The sequence below is a fragment of the Colias croceus genome, chromosome 8 (genome assembly GCF_905220415.1).
Source record: "Colias croceus chromosome 8, ilColCroc2.1".
NCBI classification, from domain to species: Eukaryota; Metazoa; Arthropoda; class Insecta; order Lepidoptera; family Pieridae; genus Colias; species Colias croceus.
In genome coordinates, this window is record NC_059544.1 from 11,547,265 (window position 1) to 11,567,406 (window position 20,142).

Sequence of the window (20,142 nt, forward strand, 5' to 3'; positions counted from 1 at the left end):
CGGAGAGTATTGTTTCATATTATCCATATTGTATTCAATCTCTACATTATAAAACTATAACATTGAAATGTAGAGTCGTAAGGCGAATTATTTAAGTTTGTAATATAAATCAATTAATAAATAAAATATTATTATTATTAAATTGAGTAGGTAGGTATCTATGATTTTTGATAAGATCGGTGTTTAAATTAGATCAATAAGATATTATCGTATGTCTAGTGCATGTCGCGGCACGTGTCTAGGTATATCTTGCAGAGCTTAAGGAGAATGTGCCGCGTGTCGCCTGGGAAGCCGAGAGGTTAAGCTCGCTCTCCTCCGCCAAGGAGTCCCGGGCCGGCGGAGTCCCGCCAGCGTGCGCGGTCACACCCCGCGCGCCGCAACCGCTCGGCGCTCGCGAGTCGCGGCCCGCGGCGCGCTCGGCGCTAGTCGTTGTTGGAGCGTGGAGTCGAGTGTGTGCGTTCTGATTTCTGTGCGATCCGTTCAGTGGCAAGTGTCAGACACAAACGGTGTGAAGGTGTTTCGTTGCCGTGACGAGCTCCCGCGATCCGGCCTGGCGAGTGGGCGCAGCCTCAGGGCACTGACCGCGGACTCGGTACGACTCCTCTCTGCTTGCAGCCACCGACGCTGATCTTCATCACAGATCTATTGTTTAGATCTGTCTTTAGTTTTGTAAGTTTGTATTGATAGAGGCGCCACCAGACTGCTCCCAGTGCACGTTAGTGTAAATTTAACTGAAATAATTATGACTCTACTGGAATAAAATTAGCAATTCCAATATTTTAATATACTTAAGGTCAAACAAATATTTAAGTATAAGATCTGCTTTTTACATCACGTATTTGAACTATATGAATTCTCAGTATAAAATATCGTACGCCGGTAATAAAGTACCTATAATATGTAGTTACAGTTTCTATTATTGTACTATGATCGATTGGATCCAGTTTAACTATTTGACGGCAATTACGAGGCAGTGAGCTGATAAGGATATCATGTGTTTACGTACCTATTTCTTACGCGTAGGTACGCAACGCCGGTAAAATCACCTGAAACCTGATTGAAGTAATAAATCACGATAACGCTAGATTATCAAGGAACCATCTTTTTATCTGTTCATTAATTCGAGGTAGTTTATTATCTCCATCGACCTTCGAGACACTTGTGTTACGAACCCTAAAACCACCCGTAATTCAGCATCGCGAGACTGATGCTTCAGACTTTAGTTGAATATAAAAATCGAGAGCATCAAGATAAAGCATGTGATGTCTATAAAATATGATGTTATAAATTCCCACAACACAAACAATTGCAACACAACAATGTGCAGTGTGCACCGTGCACGCTTTGCTCATCAACGAAGCGCACCGTTAATATTGTTCAAATGTAAACTCTACATTATTTCTATGGCAAATGCTATTGGCAGGTGCAATGAATTTATTTGAAGACATTTTACGATGGACTAATAATGTATTCTGAATACGAGCATTTGTATCGTCTATTTGAGTTCGAATTATTTACTTCGATAAATTCATACGCTACGTCATGTAGCTAATTCTACGAAAAAGCTCTAGCAAAAACAATTTGGTATAGGTAGCTCTATGAATGTAAGAATGAGATAACGATTCAATCACGAAATCGATACATGAAAGATATGAATAAACATTTACATAGTGAACAAGCAAGTAACATATAATATTACCCATCAATCATCATATTATTAAAACCAAACATTTCCAAAATTTAATAAGTGCATTAACCTGTAATTGGTGACTCTACAATTATGTTAAATTTTTTGAACTTAGAAGTAATAAAACTCATTCTCAAACAGTTCTTTATTCATTAAGACTTCTTTTAGAAGCGCTTTTGTCTCGTCTCTTGTTTCGAATAGTCAAAATACAGAAAAATAATAATTTTACCACTGCACCGTGCTGGTTCGGGAAGCAGTTTATACAGAGAAGATTCGTCAAGAAACTATAGTTCCTCTCTTCCAATCATAACAATGTAAAAACTAACAATTTTATAATATAGGTATATGACAGAGAATATTACTGTCTGTATTATAATTATAAATTCACTAATTGTATAGTAAGTACCTATCTATTAAGCCGTAGGAATGCGTTGTATGTAACAGGATAGCAGTATTAATATTTAAGACCTATTACAAGGATTGCTGATTTGGGAAATAAATACGGCAGTGATTACGACTTCAGAGGCCGAAAAGGTGTTGTCGCGCAACGAGCCCATCAGAGCATTGCGAACGTTGAGGATTGCTGCGGTCCCTCGCGCCTCGTGCATTACCTGACTACAGTTGCATAACAAAGTACCTTGCCTTCGCAATTGCAATGATTGCATAGCTTCCCAACTAATTAAGAATTTGCACACAATAAGCAGCATAACATCCTTTGGTAAAAACCAGTTTATTTTTAGATGGCCAAAAATAATCTCTGAACGATAAAATATGCCAGGAACGCGTCGAGCTGACCTAATTTTAATACCCCTTAACCAGGCATAAATATACTATAACGTATCGTCGTTAAGTTATTCAGTTAGCAGTAATCCAGCTCGTATTAGGGTCAGATCCACTTCTAACAATATAAATAGGAAGCGGACTCGCGCCTGAACTCTCAGCTATTTCTGTAGGTGACGCACATCTCATGATTTTATTAGCGTTCCTATGTTTGCGAGCTTCTGCGCCGTTCTGCTCGTTATCAAACTATAATATTTTGTCCCAAACGACGTGCCGTTTGCCAAACTTTCCTGTTCCAAGTTTCACGTGCATGTTTATGAATGTGTTTCGGATAATATCGATATGTGAGGAAGAGCGGTGTGGCGAAACACCGTTGCTCGTCAGCTTCCGAAGGTCAGCAACCTTGCCGACCTCTCGCGGTGCGCACTTCGCACGTTTTCTGTGTCATCCTAGCCATTAATGATACAATTTTATGACACGTCAAATTCTTTAAAAAATTCTACAACTTAATTATCTACTTACATCGGACATCGAACATTCTCAACATTTTATAGGCAGATTGGTTAATAAAATAATTCGTTTAATTTATTTGATGCAGTTTTTCTTGTGGATACAAACCTTTATTTAATTTGAGATGCAGGGATATACCGCTTAATTTCTTTGGACTTGCAACATGGGTATTATTCATTTATTGAATAATAAAGCCAAGAACACTCAAAGGTTCTTAAAGCTAATTAACTTCTAGGTATATACCACTTACTCTACATGTATTTTCATAACAACTTATCTCTGTATTTGTTTTGAAAATTATCGTCTATTCGAAAATTATTATCGTATTTGTCGGTAACCTCACAGAGTGAGTATGTGCGCGGTCGAGGAGGTCGTTGGCGAGGAACCGGAGAGGACGCGCTTCGCTGCCCGCTAATGTTTCCATATTCATCGATTACTTTTTGTACCTTCACACACCACACTCTAGTCTCTACAGCACGCTGCAGAATGGTTGATCATGATAATTTTTCCATACTCAGTTTGTATCTTAGCCCTGTCATGAATAAGGTACCTCTATAATAGTGTTCTGTAAAACTTTAGGATACAGAGAAAAGTCCTAGTCTCCCTGCAACGTAAATGCGGAAGTGGAATCATCGTGATCAAAAACTACCTTTTCCACAAAACAAAAATAATATGACAAATAAAACCTATAATTTGATATGGCTATGACTAACTGGATTAACTGGAAAATAGTTGTGACTATTCACCAATTTATATTTAGAATTTCCTTCTGGATTTAATGCCAACAGCGTCATTTGTTATTGGGAAATAACCGATGTAATTTACACCAATGTAGAAATGTAGGTATAATAAAAAAGTAAGTTTACATAAAACTTTAATTTTTGTTATACATGCTTTCAATTTTCAATTAACAGTAGTTAGAATCGTGGATATCTCCAATATTGAAGAAGGTATCATTGTTTTTACTGAGCCTGAGCCGTATTGCGGTATTGTGTCCTTAATGTATTATCCTAATTTAACGAAGTTGATCAGTTTCAAGTTCAAGAGAGTCCAGTTCGTTCAAGAGAGTCATAAAAAATCCCGATAAATAAGAAAATGAATGTGGAAGAGATTCCTCCTCGTCCCGCGCTTATTAACGTAGCGACGAGCTCGCCGCGGTCGATACGCCGCCGCGACTCTGCGGCCCGCGGGACACGTGGAGCCAGGCTGCCAGGATCTCTTCAGGACTTGATTCTATCATTTACATCATAATTCCTAACACGTCTGTCGTCTCGTTACACAGTACTTATCTGTCTATATACTATCGAGCGTACTGAACAACCTCATAGCGAGAAAAAATATTTAAATTTTCTAGATTTTCTTGAATCAATTTATTTTTATGGAAATAAATGTCATAAATGGGATATTATGTTTAAAATTCCTATGCTCATACTCGGAAAAAAGCTGCTAAGTAGAGCTAATATTGTTGATTAAAGTAACATAACCTGTGGGATTATATTACATTTTGTATTCTACTCTACACTACCTACTCGTCTACTCTACACTTTGTTATCCAACAAACTCATCACACTTCTTCGTTTTTTCCTTTCAAATAGGATTAAATGAAACTGCAACTCTTACTTGTTAATATGGAATACCATATTGTACTATGTTGCATACCTGACGAAGTTTTGATATACCTAGTAATATTTCCTAGGCATAGCTTGCCTAAGTAAACCACAGTGTAGCTTAACTTATACTGAATATAACGAGAAGATCATGAAAGCAGAAAGATTAAAACTACATACAGGATTTTCTGTAACAGTTTTAATTAATTGTGCACGTAAATGTGACACTCTTCATACTTTACGCACCATACGTCTGAAACGAAACTGTTTATATTGCGGAAAATGAAACAAAACGAATAATAGAAGTCATAAGTACCTAAATAGGTAATGTTCTGTTAGTAAATCGACAGAAAACTAAATAGTTTAAATCTTTAGAACTCTTAAGACAATGATAGAACTAATAATAATTATAAATTGTGTATCTTGTCTTGCTCCCGAGCCCGTCACGCGACCCGCGACACGCGCTCTCCCGTCACCCCGTATTGCGTCACCGACAGCAACCGTTTATTTATGTTACCTTATTTTAATCAGTGACGTTCCTAGAATATTTCATTCATTTATAATAATTACTAGATTTCCGCCCGCGGCTTCGCCCGCGTTTGCAAAGGAAAACCCGCATAGTTCCCGTTCCCGTGGGATTTCCGGGATAAAAACTATCCTATGTGTTAAACTCAAACTCAAACATTTATTTATTCAATTAGACTTCTTTTAGAAGCACTTTTGAAACGTCATTACATATTTTAACATTTACCACTGATTCGGAAAGCAGTATCTACGGAGAAGAATCGGCAAGAAACTCCATAGTTGCTCTTTTTAATCATGTCAGATTTACAATTTAATTTTACAAAATACATTATAGGTATGTACATTATAATCATAATATTATGCCAAAGAACTGTCCTGTGGTTTTTACGCGACAACCTTCCATGGGTTTTTATCGTCCATATATGTATTCCTTAATAAACTGTAATAGGCTCTCTGAAGTCTGAATTAGTACATTTTTTATATAAGTTTTAAATTTAGAACTACTGAACTCTTCTTAACGTTAATCCAAGTTACCCTGTATATGTGTGCTAAATTTCATTGTAATCGGTTCAGTAGTTTTTACGTGAAAGAGTAACAAACATACATACATCCATACATCCATACAAACTTTCGCCTTTATCTAGACATCTAGACACGCGGCAGCGTGTCAAGCCGAGTTCAAGCGAAGAGAACTGGCGAGCAGAAGCCGTGTGTATATTTACACGAACCATTTCGAGCCACTTTTCACCCCCTTATAACTCGAAAACTATTTAAGTTATATAAACCAAATTTGGTACATATCAAGAGGACCTCAAGATAAACAAGAACCTTAAATTTCATAAATACAGATTAAACAGTTGCGTAGATATTAATATCCAAAAATCGCAATTTTTAAGACTGACTGACTTATAAACATATACAAAACCTAACCCACTTCCAGATGACCTAGAAAGTTCAAATTTTGTAATCAACTAGGTAATAGTGAGTGTACAAAGGAAAAAATCAGAAAATTCTGAATTTATTTGTATTTAATTTTTTTTTCAATGACATAAATTTTGTTTGTATGGAAAAATGGAAAAGTTTAAAAAAAAAGAAAATAGTATATTCACCTTACTAGTCTTAAAAAATAGATCAAAACTAATCAGTGGCCGAAAAAAATTTTGAAATCCATCAATAAATGACTGAGATATAGATTATTGAAGTTTACATATATTAGGACGAAACATCTGTAGATTCGAAGCGCCTCTGACATCACACTCACTCGCGCTAGTATCGCTAGGGCGGATTACTTCGATTGCATGATTTCTTTATTCAAAACTGTTATTAAACGTAAAATAAAGGAAAATTGTAATAAAAATATTGCCTTTATTGCTCATACAGTTAAAAATAATATATAATAGCTAGTCATGGACTTCTAGCTAGTCACACGCTGATAACCCGTGGGAATAGGTGCCTTGATCATGTAATGCTCAAAACAAGGTGTAAATATACCACACTTATTATTGACACTTATGTAACTGACCATAAGCCAGTAATGTTAAATATAATTAAAGAAAAATCTAGTAAATTGAGCTATAGTAGAACTTTAACTAAAATTGACGTAGTAAAATTATGCAATGATTTAAAGGCTGCCGACTTCAGTGAGGTTCTCGAAGCAATGGATGTAAATCTGGCGACAGATATTTTATATAATAAGTTAATTAACCTTATGAAATATTGTTCAAAGACCTTTAAAATATCAGGTAAGCAACGAATACTAAAACCGTGGATTACTCCTGGAATTCTCCGTTGCATAAAGACGCGAGACAATATGCACATAAGACTGAAAGACGTTCCTAATAACCTTATTCTAAGGACTACTTACCTACGTTATAGAAACTTCTGTACGAAATTATTAAAAAATTTGAAAAAAGATTATTACAAAGCTGAACTTTTAAAACATCAAAACAACGTTAAAAAAACGTGGCAGGCAATAAAAAAAGTCACTAATACTGAAAGAGATGAAAATAAAAATGTGGGCTTAATTAAAGTAAAGGATAACCCAACTTGTTCTATCAACTTTATAAATGATTACTTTGTTAGCGTGGGAAAGACTCTAGCTGAAAAAATTAAATCCACAGCTATGACAACTAACATAAACCATACTCTTTCACAAACTAATTCCATTGTCATGTTAGAAACAGACCCAGACGAAATACTTGGAATAATTAAAAATTTAAAGAGTGATAGTGCTCCGGGATATGATGGGATCACAGCGGAAATCATTAACCTCTTAAAACCTAGACCTAAAAGAAATGAGTAAGAAAGTATTTCATGCTAATTTCGAGTTCTTTTAGGTTAAAATAAAACTCAGGATTTGTTTTTTTAATATTATTATTATTAGAAAATAAAAAAAACTTGGGTACACATATGTGCACTTCGGGATTTAAGGACCACAGTTTTTGGTAGTATGATAACTTTCAAAGCAGTTATTTTTCAATATGCATAAAAACATTTGACACTTTACGCACATGGTGCGGCACCGTGAAGAACTTATGGGATGTCTGCATTTAGATGCGAACTTAGATTCCACATAACGAGGCAGGTGCCCCACATTGTTTAGCCTAACTTCTGGTATCGGTTGTGATACAACCAACCGGTGTTTCTTTGCTGGAGGTCCAATGCAGACTTCTCCTCTCTCAGTAGGACTGGGACCGGGTACATCTGTACATCGGTGTACTCTGAATCACCTCTTCCGTATGTTCTTCAGATGGCCCTCGTCTTCGACTTCGTTAGATTCCTCCGGCCGCTGAAGATCTCGAAGGTCTTCTGGAGGCAAGTACTCATCGTCGTCATCATCATCAGAAAAATCAAAATCGCTATCATTCAATAATTTCTCTATTTCTTCGTCATTCATCGCCATGCTGAAATCTCCTACAGTAAAAAAATATATATATTAGATACTGAGGTACACATATGTGTAACAAAACAACATCGAGGCAATATTAGTACAAGAAAACAAAAAAACTGGTACTTACTTTTACACACTTTGCTCCAGATATTTGACAATAGAAAGACACCACTATTTCGTTAAAATCTACGTAATTTTATTTTTAAACTATTTTACAATAAAAAAAGCAGGAACGGTTGAAAAAAAAATCTATCTGTCAAATTCAAACGAATAATTTTTAAGTTTATTGATTCCGTATACGCCATCTGTGACTTTTATTTGAACCTCCTTGCTTAAAGAAAGACGTTTTAGTTTAAAAAATGCCAATAGATGTCGTTATTACATCTTTTTTCCCCAACAAATGCAGGTGCACGTATGTGTACCTATGGTCTTAAGAGGTTAAGAGCTCGGCTACTGTGCTTGTGCCCGTCATAACTCACATCTGCAACCGAAGTCTCACAACAGGGGTTTTTCCTGATGCTTTTAAAACGTCTATAATTGTTCCTATTCATAAGGGTGGGTGCAGCGATAGTGTCGAAAACTACAGGCCCATCTCTATTCTCCCGGTGTTATCCAAAGTGCTTGAAAAAGTAATAAACAAACGACTAATGAGTTTTCTTGAAAAATACCAAATTCTATCCGCATCGCAATATGGTTTTAGGGAGGGCCGATCAACTGAAAATGCAGTATCTAATATCTCAGAATACATTGTTAATAACTTAGACAAACGAAATAAAGTAGTTGGAGTTTTTCTGGATTTGGCAAAGGCCTTCGATACAGTTTCCATACCCACCCTTGTTGAAAAACTAGAGAAAGTAGGTATCAGGGAAAATGCACTATCTTTGTTAAAAGATTATCTCACAAACAGGAAACAAAAAACTAAAATTGGTGACTATATAAGTGAAAACCGGGAAGTTAGCTATGGTGTACCGCAGGGCAGTGTACTCGGACCGAGTCTTTTTCTGGTCTACGTTAATGACCTCTTTAATATCTCCTTGAAGCAAGGTAAAATATTCTCCTATGCTGACGACACTGCTCTAATATTCACTGGGAACAGTTGGCAGGAAGCTCAGTCAAATGCTGAGGAAGGATTAAAACTAGTAATTACTTGGCTTCAGAAAAATAAGCTCTCACTTAATATAGCAAAGACCAAGTATATACTTTTCTCCCAAACGCGTAATCGTCCTGAGCAAATTTCATTAAAAGCGCATCTGAGCTGCCATATTTCTTCCTGTGCATGTCCTGAACTGGAACGCGTCACCTCCATCAAGTACTTAGGAATTATCCTAGACAGCAGACTTTGCTGGAAACCTCACATTGAGTATCAAAGTAAGCGAATTCGAAAGCTCATTTATGTTTTTAAAAATCTCCGAGAAGTCGCAGATCGTGACCTAATAATTAAAGTCTACAATGCACTCTGTAAGCCACTACTAACTTATTGCTGTAGATCTTGGGGAGGTGCTCCAAGTACCAACATGTTAATACTGGAACGGGCTCAACGAGCGGTATTGAAAGTCGCTACTTCCAGGCCTTTTTATTTTGGTACATCAGAATTATTCGCTGAATGTGGGGTACTATCTGTAAGACAACTCTTTATTCAAAAAATTCTCATTAATCAGCACCGATTAATCAGCTCTAATCCTATAGGTAAAAGAAGGAAAGATAAAGTATTCTCTCAGCCCAAAACAAGCACTAAACTTGCTCAACGCCAGCAAACATTTCTTGGACCTCTCATATACAATAGAATGGCCAAAGATATTGGAGCTCTGCCTTCGATGTCCATAAGAGATGCCAACAGTGCCATACGAAACTGGTTGATAGGGCATGATTATGAAGCAATAGAGCAAATGCTTAAAGTTATTGTCTGAACCATTTTACTTTCTCAGTCTTGCCACAAATCACACGCACACACACACACACACACACACACTCGCACACGCACACACGCGAACACACACACACATTCACACATAGTTACACACTTATAAATAAAGGCGTTAATATAGGCGCAGATTTCATTTAGTATATAAATTAATAAATAAAAATAAAATATTGTAAATTTAATCTTAATAAAATCCGTTATGTATAAATAATTTAAAATTATATAATGAGTACGTACCTTTTGTAATATTTAGGAAGGGTTGCAGGCCTACAATACAAGCTGCCTTAGTGTAGGCCTGCAGTTCATATTATCTTTGTTAATCATCTGGTACAATGCATATCTATGTCCTTGTATTTTGAATGTTTAATAATTAATTAAGATAATGATACTATGTATTTAATTTTGTATTTTATGGTGAATAAATGATTATGAAATGAAAAAAATGAAATGATAATTTTACATATTCACATTTATTTATTCTTTATTTATGAGTGTTTAGTTTAGTTTTAATTTCAGTGTAAATAAATAAATAAATAAATAAAATCTTTATTTTGCTTTAAACATGGTATTCAATGGTGATACAATTATATTAATAAAGCACAAACATGTTTAGCCAATACAAGCATGCAAAAATAATTACCATAAATGGTGTAATGGAAGAAGGCTTCGTCGAAGGTCGAAATGATTTAATTTGCGTAAGATGAGTGAAACATCTTTAGGCGCGTTTAGAGTAAAATTTCAAGATCGCGTCATGGCAATACCGTAACGTCATGGAGTAAGGCGACGATTCTTCTACAACGATCTTTACATCTTGGTAATAGTGTGTGTACAAATTCACGCTGGATGTTTAGAAAATCATGTAATCTTTTAAACAGAAAACGAGTTTAAAAAATTGCAGATAATGACGGGGCAATGTGCGCTGACATTCATAACATACAAGAAAATATAGAAAATAATACTAAACAAACCATACAGAGAAACCGCAAGAAAAAAAAATCGTATATAAATATTTATAAAGTACTTAAATCACATTTGTAGAGTAATTTTCTGTACAAAAAGTAATGATATCCCACCAAAAACATAAATGTAAAAATTGGAGCCGAGTTCAATCGTTGACTTAATTTGCCAAAAAAAGAAATGAGATCTAAATGTGTGCCAAGTTCTGCAGACAGTCCAGAAATTTATTTACAAAGATGTATTAAGTTCTTAGGTTGACTGAAAACTCAATTGTTTTATTTTCCCTTAGAGAACAATGTTTATTCCAAAATATAACTTTTTTAATTTGAATAATATAATTATTTTCACAAAGCAAACAACTAATGACCTATTGAACCCCATAATTTGATGAGGCTAGTTTTACATACTGTTTATATTTTGTGAGGTTCTAAAAACTAGCCTCATCAAATTATGGGGTTCAATAGGTCATTAGTTGATTGGATAATATATAATATTAGATTAACCAAGTCACTAAAGGCCGTCTAAAACTACCCCGAAGGTTAATATTTTACACGCAAACAAGATCCTTTATTTTGAGGTCGCATTTTAGTAATTAAATAAAATATTTATCATTAGATTCCCGCCCGCGGCTTTCCATGCGGGTCATTTTTTTTACTTCGTGGAGTTTCGAAGATGAGGTCAAAGTCTGCCTAGGTAGTGGTTTTTACGTGATTGACGCACATACAAACAGGCACACAGAAAAAATACTATATTGGGGAGTACATTATTAACTCAATGTATACGTAAAAAAAAACAAAATAATATTATGTCACATAGCAATTTGCATAACAATTACTTTTTTTTAATATTTAATGTACTAATCTAAATGGGCTGGTTAGGTAGATAGGTACTGTTTTATTTAAAGTATAAAAATAAATAAATAATTTTTTTTTTATTTATGTGATTATCAAATAAATTGAAATACAAATTTCACGAAAATATTATCGTAAAGTTCATTGCATGCAGTGCCGTAAAATATAATTTCCAGGCGGATCGTACTCGGTACTGTATGTTTATTGAGCAGAATACAAAATGCAGCGGGGTGAAATAGTTGCATTTGAAAGGGCTGCGTGTAGTGTCTGGGCGGCGGGCGGCGGGCGGCGTCGGCGGCGGGCGGACGTCTCGGCGCCCGCGCCCAAGGCGGCCCTTTGTTTGTACTAAAGCGACTTCTCACGGAACGCTTTGCGTGGATAATGACTTACAAGCTGCTTTATTTTTGACTCCTAGTACTTGAATAGGTATGTGAAGTTGGAAAATGAAAAGATAATAATACCTTTGTACAAACGGCGAACAACGTTTAATTATACATATACAAAATATAGGGTTGGCTATGATTTCAAACTTATTGAGCATTAATTGATGTAGGTTCTAGGTACGCTAAAATGATTAAGTACATTGTAATATTATTAATATCTCTTTTAAAGCTCACTCTTCACTATTAGTTGAAATGCCTACGCTTCGAATGAATTTTTGTAAAAAGAAATGTCAATTTCATATATGCATTATCAGGGTTATCTTTTTAACGAAGTTAATGCGGTATATGGAAACTGCTTGTGTCAGTGATAAAATAGATAAACACAAGTAGGTGCTCTATGGCGACAAGCAAATAAACACGTGACAAAGTTTTTATATTACTGAGTGGGTATCTAGGCTCAAGGCTACACGTGTCAAAACAGTTGCAAGTCGAGACGAAACTTAGTTCTAGTTTCCAAAGAGAGCCATGCTCACAATCAAACAGATATTAATTAGCACAGACCTGTGGCACAGACCAATTGAACGGTTATTAAAATTATCATGATTCATGAATGCTCTTCATAGTAGATGACCTTTGCGACTTCGATTTCCGCAATAATTTATAAAACAACACCAGAATAAATAAAAAATACTAAATTCACCTTGCTAACCTTGAATTTGATACGTATCTTGGCGTTTCGTTTCGAATTATTAGTAGTTAAGCGTTTGTAATACTCCACTTTTATTAAGTACATAAAAAACATAACGATCAGATTATTGAATCAAGATTGAATCCAATGAACGGAATTATAGTTTTTACTTTTTATTCAAAGATAGCGGTCTTAACGCACTATAGCTATAGGTATCTATCCAATTTTTTTAATCAGCAGTTCCACAACCCGTGTTCCTAGAAAACTGTGAAATGACTTTCTGAATATCTAATTTTTCAATGATATTCGTGCCTCAGGGCAAGATATTAATTGGTCAAAAATATCTGGAATAGAAAATGTTTTAAACAAAAAAAAGTAATGATTGAAACGAATTGTACGCGTAGGTAATTGAATTAAGCAATTCATATTCAAAATTCTTGCAAGAGTACTACCATAATACCACGCTAAAGAACGTCTGAAATCCCGTTTCTTAATTCGAAGAAATTCAAACCGTGCTAGGTAACATTCATAAGAATCGATTAAGTATTACGCGGTAAACATACAAACAGTTACCTATAAGAAATTCGATTGCTGCGTTTGGATCATGGTCTAACTTTTGAGGCATCACCACGCTTAGAAGAAAGATGCATGTACTTACTTATCATATATTTTTTTCTATTTATCATGATCCCTAATTAAATATGTAAATTTCATTTAATGCAGAAATATATGTATAAGATAGAAACATACGAACTGATAAATATATTAAATGAAGTTTTGGGGTAATAAAATATAGGGGGAGTACAGAAGTACTCATTTTCTAATATAACTGTGGTATTATTGTGTATTACTAGTTTCGACTCTGAGCCGCTCTGAGCGCCGCCGGCCCTCGAGAGCCCACTCGCGCGATGGCGCCGCTCCCGCAGCGCCCTGGCCTCTTTCTGTACGCCCTCACACACACATCCTGCGGGGAGCGATGTTGCCTTTAAGTGCAGCTCAGAGCCCTGTATTTTACCAACTATTGTGCGTTTAAATCCTTCTTGAACGTGATGTATTACAGGCAATCTGTAGTATCGACTGTGTTCTAAGTATTACTTTCCAAAGATTAATGTACGGATAAGGATAATGTACAACTGTTCACTTAGTTTAGTTGTTTGACACAGTCACAAGTCCCGTCCGATTAGGGCCCTTCTGGCCTCCTCCACTCAAGCGACAGCTCAAGCCGAGGTTCGTGGTCCCCGTCAAGGGGGGACGCCCTTGTGCATGTCGCTAACAGGGTGAACCTTCAGTTCACCCCCGCGTCCGCGTTAAAATGTAGAAGCCCTTCTGGCTAACATTGAGAAACACCTTACAAAAAAAAAAAAAAAACAGTCACAAGTAAAAATTCAATATCGATTATATATCAATATAGGTTCAAATTATTATCAACGCTCGCGCAGTCGAAATAAAAATAAATCGATCGATCCTTCTCGTTTTTCTTCCCCACTATGCCTACTCTATAGAGTCTAGGCTCTATAGCCCTATCCGCGGGGTAGACTGTAGAGCATACAGTAGGGATAGTATTATAACGGACAAAAGCTTTGTTCGAGCAATTAATAAATTGACAAACGCATTGGAAGTCACTGACCGAATGTAATTCAACGAGCTGCCAGCTAAGGTCAGCGCAAGCCGACGGAAATGGGTCATGTGCACTCCAGGCAGCTTTCGAAATCATTTTAATATTATTATTTGCGGCTTACGCTAGCGGCCTTTCATTAAGAGAGGTATTATAACTTTTTCTTTTATGTGTTTTCCAGATAAAATACCCAAGTTGCTCACTATATTTATACTATGATAGTCTAGTATTTAAATTTTAAAAGCAACGTCAACGATCAAAATCAAAATGCGAAGTATAAGAGTGCTCTACGATTGAAAAAAATTATTTTGCCGCGACTTTTATAAGATTTAATAAATTTATAAGATTCGTCAAAAATCAGTGCATTAAACAACACTAAATACCTAGTTGATAAACCAGAACACTTACGCCCTGTGACAATTCCCTGCACCCTATAGAAAAGCTCAGCTCGCTTCGCATATAGTGGACAAAAGGGCATTGAGTGTGAATAGCTCCTTATATGCAGTTCCCCGTGAAACAATAATTAACATGTCGAAGCCGGACCCTCTGCCTCGCACCGCTGCGCCGCAGACCCTCCGACTCTCATTTGCATACACAATAATTGTAAACTACTTCTTGTACCGACCGTGGGATTTTCCGAATTCCTGATTTACACTTTTATCGTATTTCTAGGAAATCTGTTGTTTAATTTTTACTGAACCGAGAAAGCCTCTTAGATACTTCCTAGTTCCTAATTACCGGCTGGTAGAATGGATGTGCGTTGAGTTGACTCAGTTGACACAAATTCGATTCTATAGGATTAACAAGTTAGTCGAGTTTATGTCAGCTTAAAGCGGCTTCGGCGGAAATTGGACGAAATTACGGTTCACTAATGCAGTGTCAGGGACCATGATGCTACGCTACGCAAAGCAATAGATTGAAGTTACTTACGACTAAGTAAAAAATTTTAACTTTATAGCAATGACAAATATTTTATATAAAAATTTGTAGAATAGAAAAAATTCGATCATGAGGCAGGAATTGAACCCGCGCCTTTCATCTTACTCCGACCGTGTATATTTTCAATGCCACTTTTCGTTGTAATTCCATAACTCGAGAACGGCTGAACCGATTTCGATAATTCTTTTTTTATTATATTCCTTGAAGTACGAGGATGGTTCTTATGTAGAGAAAACGTTAATATGTACCACGGGCGAAGCCGGGGCGGACCGCTAGTTTTCTATATTTATTGAATCATTTAACGGTATCAAGTGAAAACAATAGAAGGTACAGACAATTTTTCTTTTAATGAATCAGTCTTTCCTATTATCTAGTTTAATTTTATGCAGTTTAAACTACTAATAATACCGAACCAATTCAGACCTTTTTATTTTTTAACCGACTTCAAAAAAAAGCAGGAGGTTGTCAATTCGGCCGGTATATATATATTTTTTTATGAATGTACACCGATTACTCCGAGGTTTCTGAACCGATATACGTGATTCTTTTTTGTTCGATGCGGGATGGCAGTCGAATTGGTCCCATAAAAATTTTCAATCACTATATAACATTGTGTTGATTGCGCTTGCAGGGCCGCAGCAGCGGCGGCGGCGGCATGGAGTGCGGCGTGGCGGCGGCGAGCGCGGCGGGCGCGTTCCCGGCGCGCCCCCACCCCCCGCACCCCGCGCACCCGGCGCACCCCGCGCTCTCGCCCACAGAGCGCTCGCCTGCGAAAGCAGGTCTACATGTCAATTTTAGCGACAAAGGCGAAGTAAGATTCCAAAATTTTAATTTTCCGTACAACTTTAATATTTACAACGAAGGGCCTAAACTTCCTTTTATGTTCGAATTGAAATAATGTATTATCTTATCCATCGCAAATTGATGATTATACTTTTCGATGTAGGTATGTATTCACAAACAAATAAAAATATCCCTATTCCCAGGTTAAGGAGCGCCGCGAAAAGTTTCTGACGGCAAAGTACGGCAGCCACCAGATGGCGCTGATCCGCAAGAGGCTCGCCGTAGAGATGTGGCTCTACGATGAGCTGCAGAAGCTCTACGAGTCGCCGGTATTCTTTTTACTGAAACAACTATTAAAGACAAATATTGTTCTCACTTTACAATTTTAACAACTCATGTATTCAATTTCAATCTTCAATAAAAAATATAGTTTTTACTTTATTTCGCTCGTGCCCCCCATACTTACATGGTAAATTTACGATTGTGGTTCTGTTTCATATCTTACTTAAGAGTAGGTACATACAGCATACTTACCAATAATAACTACTTACCAATAAGTACTCATGCTTCTAAGCTTCTTAATGCTAAGTTCTCGCGACAAGATCTCACGGACTTTTTTTTCCTGTAGGTACAGAGCGAGGGTGCGGGCGGTGCGGGTGCGGGGGGCGCGACGGGGGGCGACCAGGAGGTGGAGGTGGACATCGACGAGCTGCTGGACATGGACAGCGACGACCAGCGCCGCCGCCATCTCACGGTAATGCATATTTTTCACTGCGTTCCTTATTAGGTATCCATTTTCTTGTATCATTTCCACGTCATGTTTACAATCTTATAATTGAAAGTGGTTGAAAGTATCTTATAACATAGTGGTAACGACAAAAAAAACTTTCTTAGTTCTAATTTGGTGATATTTTTTTTTATTTAATGACCACAACGTACAAAGGTCTTATTTCAAAATACCACAAGTTCAGTTAGTGGAAGTGATTTGACAGAAAACCCATAGGGAATAGGCAATAACATAGGGCATTTAGTTCTTCAATACTGACACACCTTACAAACAAACAGGGCATATCTCTCAAACCTACGCCAAGTAAAATTGTTTCTCAAATTCCTCACCCTCCTCGTGACTTCCATGACAGGTCACAGGAATATACTTACATAACTACTTATAATCATGTTACAGGTGCTCCTAGCTGATGCCAAGAAACCACAAAAAGATGTATATGTGAGTATCGAACTTTTTGTTCAATTTCATTTAGTTTGAATAATTATGAGATGGCTTATCCATACTAATATTATAAACTAGCTTCCGCCCGCGACTCCGTCCGCGCGGAAAAATTAAGAAAAATTAAGATTTTTTTTTCTTCGTATTTTTCCGGGATAAAAAGTATCCTATTTTATGCCCAGGATAATAAGGTATAATTATACCAAGTTTCATCGAAATCGAACCGTTAGTTTTCACGTGATGCCTGAACATACAGACAGACAGACAGACAGACAGACAGACAAAAATTTTTTTAATCACATATTTGGGCTTGGTATCGATCCAGTAACACCCCCTGCTATTTATTTTTTCAATGTTTTCAATGTACAGAATTGACCCTTCTACAGATTTATTATAATATATGTATAGATTTTTGAGATTAATTATAGCCTTTTAACGGATGTTAAACCTGTCACGCTAGTACCTACTACGCTTGCTCTATCATAGTGTTCGAACTTTGTAAAAAGTGTAAAAAACACGTTAAAAATACATTAAGAATATTCAATGCGACATCTAGTCTATCTAAGTTCTTGAATGACGCAGTAACTACACAAAACAGCCCCGAAAGTGTTATTTTGTGTTTTATTACCCGCCCACGCCGCTGTAAAACTGTACAATCGTTTTAAAATGTTTTACTACATTCGACTTTATGTAGTTTTAAGTAATGTTTTTAACAGGCTTTTATTAGCTTCACCCATACAGGTGAAGTTTGTGTGTGTGTGTAACCACATGTAACCGACTACTTTAATTTTTGACACACTTTAAACCGACAGAATTAATTGAAACTTTGTACACTTATCAACGATCGGTGACATTAAAATATAATAATAACTTCATGAGGATAACTGCGAGTTTTTTTTAACTATATTAAATAACTAGCTTCCGCCCGCGACTCCGTCCGCGCGGAGGTCGGCCTTCGCGTGGATGGTTTATTTCTCCATTTTGAGTAACTCTGACAATGACATCTTATAAATATTTATTGGACCCAAATACGGTTAGGCCTATAATAATACGCAACGTGTGTTCGCGGTTCTACAGAACAAACGTCTATGGATAAAACTGAAAAATTAAGATTAATTTTTTTCTTCGTATTTTTCCAGGATAAAAAGTATCCTATTTTACGCCCAGGGTAATAAGGTATAATTATACCAAGTTTCATCGAAATCGAACCGTTAGTTTTCACGTGATGTCTTCACATACAGACAGACAGACAGACAGACAGACAAAAAATTTTTTAATCACATATTTGGGTTTGGTATCGATCCAATCAATGTACAGAAGTGAATGTACAGTACAAGTCAATGTACAGAATTGACCCTTCTACAGATTTATTATATGTATAGATGCGAAAGTAACTCTGTCTGTCTGTCTGTCTGTTACTCAATCACGCCTAAACTACTGAACCAATTTGCATGAAATTTGGTATAGAGATATTTTGATACCCGAGAAAGGACATAGGATAGGTTTTATCCCGGAAATCCTACGGGAACGGGTTTGCTTTGAAAACGCGGGCGAAGCCGCGGGCGGAAAGCTAGTAAGTTATATTTATATTATTTTGTACATTGTACAAGCATATTCTAGTTTGTAATTTTCTTTCCTGGCTCGAGTAGAAAAATCACGCGCGTCCGTTCCTCTAAATATGGCTTTAGCATTATGTAACGAGTAAATCGCGTGAGCTAATGATTAATTGAGCCAAATGATAATGATGAATTGAGCCAAATTTCATTACTTTAATGATTAGGTATTAATAAACGAGTTTTTTATTTCAGAAATTTATAAACGATCTATTAGAAAAGGCGAAAACGCTGTAAGTACGTGATAAAGGAACCAAATCTCAAGATGCCGCGGCGAGGCGCGGCGGTGGAGTAGTTTAATTCAAGTTGCGGATTTCACGCGCGAATCAGCGCGGCGTGCGGCCGGTGCGGGCCGGTGCGGGCCGGTTGCAGCCACACTACGCACGGGGGATGCTGCCACTACACATTATTATTGTTTGGAACAAAAAAAATATTACTTACTTTTTTACGCTGCAACTTTGAATAATTAAAATATAACTAAGTATGATTATCTACAAATTTGTAACTATGTATATCTATGAATAAGGCGGTGGCAGCGAGTTGCTCTCGACCACGCGAGATACTCACAGGTTTCGATTGCACTCCCGAGTCTTGAAGTCGCAGTCTAGATAAAATTAATGTAATGTATTATGTTCTAACGGTTCTATAGTGTAAGCGTTTTATATATATTTTTAAGTAATATAGTTCAGTTTCTATCTTCGGCCTCGACTCCCGACGCACGGGGACTAACAGTGCACTGAACATATCAGTTGTTACCTATTTCAAGAAATATTTCTTAACAAATTATTTACTCGATATTCGTAATAATATAAAGTACATATTTTACACACACGCATAAAAGTTGTAGTACAACAACAATTAATGAGACAAACGTTCTAAAAGTATTGCATAAAAGGAGTCTCGGGATTCCAAATTAGATTTAAACTTTATATTTATTAACAGTTTATACATATTCTGTGGTATCATTTTTTATATCGAATATCGATAGTATGAGTTTGCCACATAGTAAGATACATAATAGGTATTTCTATGCCAGCCAGCTGTTTCAAAAATCTTGCTGCGTTTTTCTATCGTGATTTCTCATGCGATTACACACCTAAATAAATATTTGCTTAGGCTTACTATATTTAACATAACTTGCTTCTTGAATCAATTCCTTAGAAGCATA

At 36.4% G+C, this 20,142-nt stretch overlaps 1 protein-coding gene across 2 annotated transcripts; it reads left to right on the forward strand.

Annotated features, from left to right (window-relative positions):
- Nucleotides 1-389: 389 nt before the first annotated feature.
- LOC123693768 (protein phosphatase 1 regulatory subunit 14B) lies at nucleotides 390-20,142 on the forward strand. Of its 2 annotated transcripts, none has more exons than XM_045638979.1 (6): nucleotides 390-592; nucleotides 15,985-16,164; nucleotides 16,340-16,465; nucleotides 16,765-16,890; nucleotides 17,320-17,361; nucleotides 19,170-20,142. In XM_045638979.1, exons 2-6 carry the CDS (start codon nucleotides 16,009-16,011, stop codon nucleotides 19,209-19,211), a joined length of 492 nt encoding a protein of 163 aa, XP_045494935.1. In that variant the 5' UTR covers nucleotides 390-592; nucleotides 15,985-16,008; the 3' UTR covers nucleotides 19,212-20,142. The 2 variants fall into 2 exon arrangements, with proteins under 2 accessions (XP_045494935.1, XP_045494934.1); XM_045638978.1 differs by having other exon boundaries at nucleotides 410-669.

Excerpts from the sequence above, each read along its gene's own strand:
- LOC123693768 (XM_045638979.1), top strand. The coding sequence starts at position 16,009 with ATGGAGTGCGGCGTGGCGGCGGCGAGCGCGGCGGGCGCGTTCCCGGCG. Across the intron at positions 16,165-16,339 it reads ATTTTAGCGACAAAGGCGAA|GTTAAGGAGCGCCGCGAAAA; the intron begins GTAAGATTCCAA and ends CCCTATTCCCAG. Across the intron at positions 16,466-16,764 it reads AGAAGCTCTACGAGTCGCCG|GTACAGAGCGAGGGTGCGGG; the intron begins GTATTCTTTTTA and ends TTTTTCCTGTAG.